Below are 6568 nucleotides of genomic sequence, written 5' to 3' on the forward strand. Positions count from 1 at the left end.
GTCTAAGCAAAAGCATACTTGTTCGAGAAAGGTGTCTAACTATATACATATATTTAAATACACTAGAATGTATGTGATTCCACTCATGTGGAACTTTATTAGTAAGCACAAATGACTTTTAGATTTTTGTTACTGACATGACACCATAAATCTAAAACAACCATGTTTTAATGCTAGCTTAACATGAAATAGCTAGCAGTCTGTGGTGATGTTTCTGTTTTGTTTAATTTTTGTGAATGCATATGTGCATGTCTATTCTCTCTGTAAAGCACTTTGTAAATACTGTTTTAAAAGGTGCTATATAAATAAAGCTTTACTTACTGAGTTCTGTTAAAGGTGCACTATTTTTCTTCTAATTACTAAAGTGTTATACAAATACAAATTTATATATGTGTGTGTGTGTGTGTGTGTGTGTGTGTGTGTGAATTTGTGAAATTGTGTTATTTTACTATTGTTATTATTATATTTTTTTTTTATTATATATTTTATTTTTTTTAATTTTTTTTTATATTTTAGGTACATTGTATATAGATTTTTATATTCATTTTAGTTAGTGTTTTGGTAATTCCGATGTGGGTTTTAAAAAGTAATTTTTGTTGTGAAATATTATTACCGTTTAAAATAAATGGTGTCTATTTGAATATATTTTAAAATGTAACTTATTCCTGTGATGGCAAATTGTTTATATTGTTTAAATTGTTGATTGTTTATATCATCGCAAAATGTAACTGTATTATCATCAAGCTCTAATCTGATAAATGTGACTGAGATATAAAGATATTGAGATATTATAAACATTAAGTTTATGATTTTCTGTAAAGCTGCTTTGAAACAATGTGTATTGTGAGAAGTGCTGTATTTGTGTTTTCTCTCGTCTCCAGGTGGGAAAGCATGACGAGGCGTGGATGGTTCTCAAACAGATTCATGACACAAACATGCGTGCGCGCGGAGAGCCCGAGAAAGTCTTTACTGTGAGTCACACACACAACCAGCAGTGGTTAACCAGTCAGCCAGAGCTAACCAGCTTGACCTGACCCCACTCACTCAAACTGTGCTGGTAACGTGACGTCACTCTCTCTCCCCCTGCAGGTGAACCGTATAAAGATCCCCAAGCAGCTGGATGAGCTGGTGGAGATGCAGTCGGAGTCGGCAAACCCCGCGGCCAAAGTCTTATTCAGGATCAAGAGCGAACTGCGCGGAGTGAGTGAACAAACCCTCAGATCTCCTGTAGATCCCACACATCCGCCTCACATCTTAGGAAATTTACATTACTGTTTGAAAGTTTGATTTTTGAATGTTTTTGAGTTTCTTCTGCTCACCAAGGCTGTGTTTATGTGATCAAAATTTCAGTAAAAACAGTAATATTGTGAAATAGTATTACAATTTAAAAATAACTGTTTTCTATGTAAATATAGGTTAAAGTGTCATTTATTGCTGTGATGCGCAGCTGAATTTTCAGCATCATTACTCCAGTCTTCAGTGTCACATGATCCTTCAGAAATCATTCTGATATGCTGATTTGCTGCTCAAAAACTTCCTATTGTTGTTTTTATAATTATTATTATTATAGAAAGTTCGAAAGAAAAACCTTAATTTAAAATAGAAATTTTTGTAACAATGGAAAAATCCTCAAACTTTTGTGACCCCAAACTTTTGAATGGTAATCAAAATAAAATAAAAGTTCCAAAATAGTTTGCATCCAAAATAAAAGTTTTTGTTTACATAATATATGTGTGTGTGTTGTGTACATTTATTATGTATATATAAATACACACACATACAGTATATCTTTTGAAAATATTTACATGTATATACATTTATATATTTATATTATTATATTTTATATATAAATATATTTAATATATATATATATATGGAGTTTAAATTGACTTAACAATAGATTTTGTGGTCAAACAATATAAGAAATGAGATAGCAAGAGGTAGATTTATGTATTTAAAATATTAATTAAAAACATCTATTTTATATATTACATATTTTAATACTTTTCAAGAATTTTTCAAAACTCATTATGTGTATGCATTATATATAATAGAAAAAACTGAAAATTATTTATTATAAAAAATATATATATTATATTATATATTTTTAGATGTATATTTTTTATTTTATTTTTTTAAAACTTGTACTGTTTGGCCACAAAAAAAAGATTTGCATCTTAGAGCTAAATCTTAGTGCTGACATTGAGCACAGAAAAAAGATTTGCAGCTTGAAACGTGAAACCGTTTGCATAAATGCCTCTCGTTTAAGACGAATAAGTCACGCTAAAGTTCAGCTGGGACTCAGACGCACCAAATGTTCTGCTGATTCATCTTTGCCTTTGCATTTTCTAATGCTGTGATGAAATGAAATCAGATCCCATTATACGCAGGTGCTTTATTAGCATTTTATGCATTAGTTTGACTCTGTATGTGTGTGTGTGCAGATCTGGCTCACGTTCCTGAAGTGCTGGGATTACCCTGTCAAGGACAACACTGTGAAGTTGGCCTTGGTTTGGTTCTCACTGTCATTCGGGTGAGACTGTTTGGTCTGATTGCCTGGACCGACCCCTGATTCATCACCCCTGTAGTTACACACATTATCACCCAGCGGAGCCGTGATTATAGTGATCACACATTGTTTGCATGCCATTTAGAGTACAATATCATCAGATTCTATTCTATTCTATTCTATTCTATTCTATTCTATTTGGCCTTGTTCCAATCAGTAGACACTGTTTTTCTTCCTCTCAATCTCTCTGCTGTTCTCTGGCACTGTAATGAAGTGTTGTTCCTATAATCACTGTGTTTTAAGTGGCTGTCTTGCAGTGGTTAGGCCCAGGGGTGGAGCTGCATGAGGGGGACCAGTCACTGTTTAATTACTGTATTTATTGGAGCTTAAGCCTGGATGGACGGGCTTAGAGACAGAGCTCTGCAGGAGGCCTTATATCCACACTCATGTGTAAAAGCCTGGTTTACTCATCAAATTACACTAAAACTCCTCTGACCTGGCTTTTCTGAGACATATTCTATTCTAGTCTAGTATAGTCTAGTCTAGTGTAGTCTAAAACCGATAGTTCCAGCTCTAAAACCAGTTGGGATGAGTTGTGTTTTAATCTGTAAAATATCCAGTAAACATTTAAATTCAAATTGATATTATTAGTCCAATTTGATAAAGAATCCACAGTTAGATTAATGAACTATATAACTGGCAGAAGAATTGTTTATTAGAAATATTTGCTAATAGACATTATCATTATTACTCATTCTTAGTGTATACTAAGTATACTTAGTGTGCTTATACTGATTTGAATAAACCCACTAAACCCCTAATAATATTTATTACAATTTTGAATTAGATTAGATTTTTAAATTTTCAGTTTGAATTTTAATTTTAGTTGGAAGTTTTTTAAATTTTGTGGTGTATTTGTATCATTTTTATTAGTTTTTTTATGTCTATATATTTTTTATTCATTTTTATCTCATTTTTAGTTATTTTAGTATATCAAGTTAAATTAAATGAAAATGAGAAATGTTAAACTAGCTGAAATAAAATAAGTTTAAAAAAATTATATTTGTAATTTGCATTCATTAAATATTTCTATGTAGTTTTTAGTTGTAGTAATTGCAATGCTTCACCTTAAACTTATTTTATTTCAGTTAGTTGTGAAGGCAACATTTCAAATTTTCAGAAAATTTCTAATTCTAATTTTATTAGAATTAGAATCTTTCTAATTTTAAAGTTTTTTATGTAATATTTATATTTTATTTCAGCTTTATTTCAATTAATAACAACAATTTTTAATAGTTTTAAGGGGGTTTCCACGGTTAAGGGGGTTTCAGGTTAACAACACCCCTAAACTTAAGTAAAATCACTGTAAAACGTGGCTTATTGCTTTATTTGTATTCTATTCAGTTTCTCTTTTCTTGTCTTATTTCCACCCTCGTCTCTTTTGTTTTTAGTCTTAATAAACTTGTGTCTTCACTCTGTCACAGACCAACTCAAGCTAAACACTTCAATACAAAATAAAAGAGAAATTCACACACACTCTCTCTAATTAAAGAGTGAACAGATGCCTCTATCGCTGCTCTCTGTCAGACTGAAGGCCACCGCTGAGGAGCAGAAATTAATTAACTAAGCGCTGGTGTCACCACCTGTGTCACACCTCAGCCAGCTTCAGTCCCTGTTAGTCACTCAGACGTCACCTGTCAGCGCTCTGATGATGTCACTTCCTGTGCGCAGGTACTACGGTCTGTCTGTCTGGTTCCCTGACGTCATAAAGCACCTGCAGGCGGACGAGTACGCGTCCCGCGTGAAGATCCACAACAACGAGAGAATCGAAGATTTCACCTTTAATTTCACCCTGGAGAACCAGATCCATAAAAACGGAGTGTTTATTAACGACAGGTCAGTCTGTGTGGGACAGTGTGTCTGTGTTCTCATATTAAAGATCGTATTCTGCATTTTATATCTTGAATTCCTCTTATTATCTCCATATCAAAAACAGTCATAATTTAGTTTTTGATTACTATTGTCCTACTCCTCCTTAGAAATAAACAGGCCGTTTTTCTGCTGTGCTTTTATGATAACGTGATCCTTTTGTGAGTTATAAACATTTGACAATTCTGACATTTTTTGTTTTAGAATTCTGCATTTACTTCTTGCAATTCTGACTTTTTCCTTGGAATTGAGATTATATCTCACAATGATCACTTTTTCCACAATTCTTAGTTTATATTACATTTTCCTGTTCTCACTGTTTCTCTTGGAATCCTAAGTTTAAATTTTGTGATTCTGCCTGATTTTTAGAATTCTTTTTTCTTCACAATTCTTTTTTCTTCGGAATTCTGAGTTTACACATCGCAATTCTGACTGTTTTTAGAATTCTGAGTTTACATCTTGGAATTGTTGCGATTCTTTTTTTTTCTTTGAATTCTAAGTCTAAATCCCACAATTCTTGCATTTTTTTTTTTTTTTTTAAGAATTTGTTATAGCCACATAATAAAAAATGAAAAAAAGGTAATCATGACTTTTTATCTCACAATTCCGACATTTTCCCGCAATTGCAAGTCTATCATTTCAGACTTTTCTTCTCAGAATTGCGAGTTTATATCAAAAAGTCAGAATTTTGAGAAAAATTATTTCTTATTTAATGGCGAAATAAGGTTAGATATGGTTTTCATTGAATTATGCTGGAACAATTCAGTTTTGCAGGATAGTGCTATTCACTTGGAATGGGATTGGCTGTAAGTACTGATATGTAAATGTGGGTGGTCATATGTTAATGAGCTCATGATTGTAATGTCATAATCGTGGAGGTTTCCTAGGGTTTCTTTTTAGTAAATGAAGCTGGCACTGGGAAGTTTTGGGTTGTGAATGTTAGAAATCAAGCTCTTATTTCAAAAGAGCAAGAAGAGTCAGGTTTCCCCTGGATATAAAAGTGAGATTGCACAAGCCAGTGAACTCTGAGAGGCTTTTCCATGTTCTCATCTTATCTACTTCAGCTCCTTTGTGTGAAATAAAATCCCGAAACTAAACATGCGTTTGCAGAAATAGAGCCGATCTTCAGCTGCGGTTGATGCTGGTCATAACGTTTGCGTTCTCTGTGTGTGTGTTTGTGTGTGTGTGTGTGTGTGTGTGTGTGTGTGTGTGTGTGTGTTATTGTTCTCAGCGGTCTGATCTCTCTCTCATAAATAACATCCCGCCGTTGAGGTAATGTCTCATCCAGACGCAGGGCCAGGAAATTAAAACGCCCTTATCTCTTCTCTCCTCCTTTTCTTTCTTTCTGCTTCACTCTGATTCTTTCTCTTTCTTTTTGTTTATGATCTCCGTCCGCTCCTCCTCTTTCCCTCATCCCTCTCTCCTGGAGATGAAGCTCTTATCGTGTTGTTGTAGCGCTCAGCTCCTGTGATGCTCATTTATGAGCAGATGAGATCAGACTCCACACACACACACACACACACAAATGAATCACAATGACAGAACTCACTAGATTATGGAAACAACTGGATGGAGAATCATCTGAGAAGCTGGAGACTTCAGCAAACATCTCCAGATGACCTCCATTTAATCCAGTTGTTAATTAAGAGAAGCAATTGAGATGTAAAAGAGATTAGATTTTTGTTGCTGATTATTTTCTTATTTGTGGCAAATGTCAGATTGGGCTGATCTTGATTCTTTCTCATTACTATTTTAATGTTTGATGTGGTTGAACGCTGTTCATTGAGCTGGTTAGTTGTGTCCTGACCAGTCCTGTCCTTTATTTCAGGTTCATTGGCATGAAGTTTAAGTCTGTGACTTTCATCGACTCCACCTTTCAGAGCTGTTACTTTGAGGACATCAGCTCCATCGGTTCTTTCTTCAAGAACTGCACCATCATAGAAGCGTTCTTCTATAATACAGGTACGAGTGTGTTGAAATCAACTTACCTCATTTTTAGGGCTGTCAGTTGATTGAAACAATGACATGTGATATAAATATTTAAAATAAGTCTAAAATAAATATTCTTAACATATATATAAATATGTAAAATATGTATATTTGGAAAAATTTCTAAATAATAGAAGAAGA

At 33.5% G+C, this 6568-nt stretch overlaps 1 protein-coding gene across 1 annotated transcript in view; it reads left to right on the top strand.

Moving 5' to 3' along the window:
• Nucleotides 1-6568, top strand: part of LOC107731077 (synaptic vesicle glycoprotein 2C-like) — a 91808-nt gene that overhangs the window by 79548 nt on the left and 5692 nt on the right. Inside the window, exons 11-15 of the mRNA XM_016542060.1 lie at nucleotides 882-971; nucleotides 1090-1200; nucleotides 2445-2533; nucleotides 4241-4405; nucleotides 6267-6400. Of these exons, the coding sequence (XP_016397546.1) occupies nucleotides 882-971; nucleotides 1090-1200; nucleotides 2445-2533; nucleotides 4241-4405; nucleotides 6267-6400 (589 nt within the window). The remainder of the gene's footprint in view (nucleotides 1-881; nucleotides 972-1089; nucleotides 1201-2444; nucleotides 2534-4240; nucleotides 4406-6266; nucleotides 6401-6568) is intronic.

Source organism: Sinocyclocheilus rhinocerous, unplaced genomic scaffold, assembly GCF_001515625.1.
Source record: "Sinocyclocheilus rhinocerous isolate Xijiao unplaced genomic scaffold, SAMN03320098_v1.1 scaffold519, whole genome shotgun sequence".
NCBI lineage: Eukaryota > Metazoa > Chordata > Actinopteri > Cypriniformes > Cyprinidae > Sinocyclocheilus > Sinocyclocheilus rhinocerous.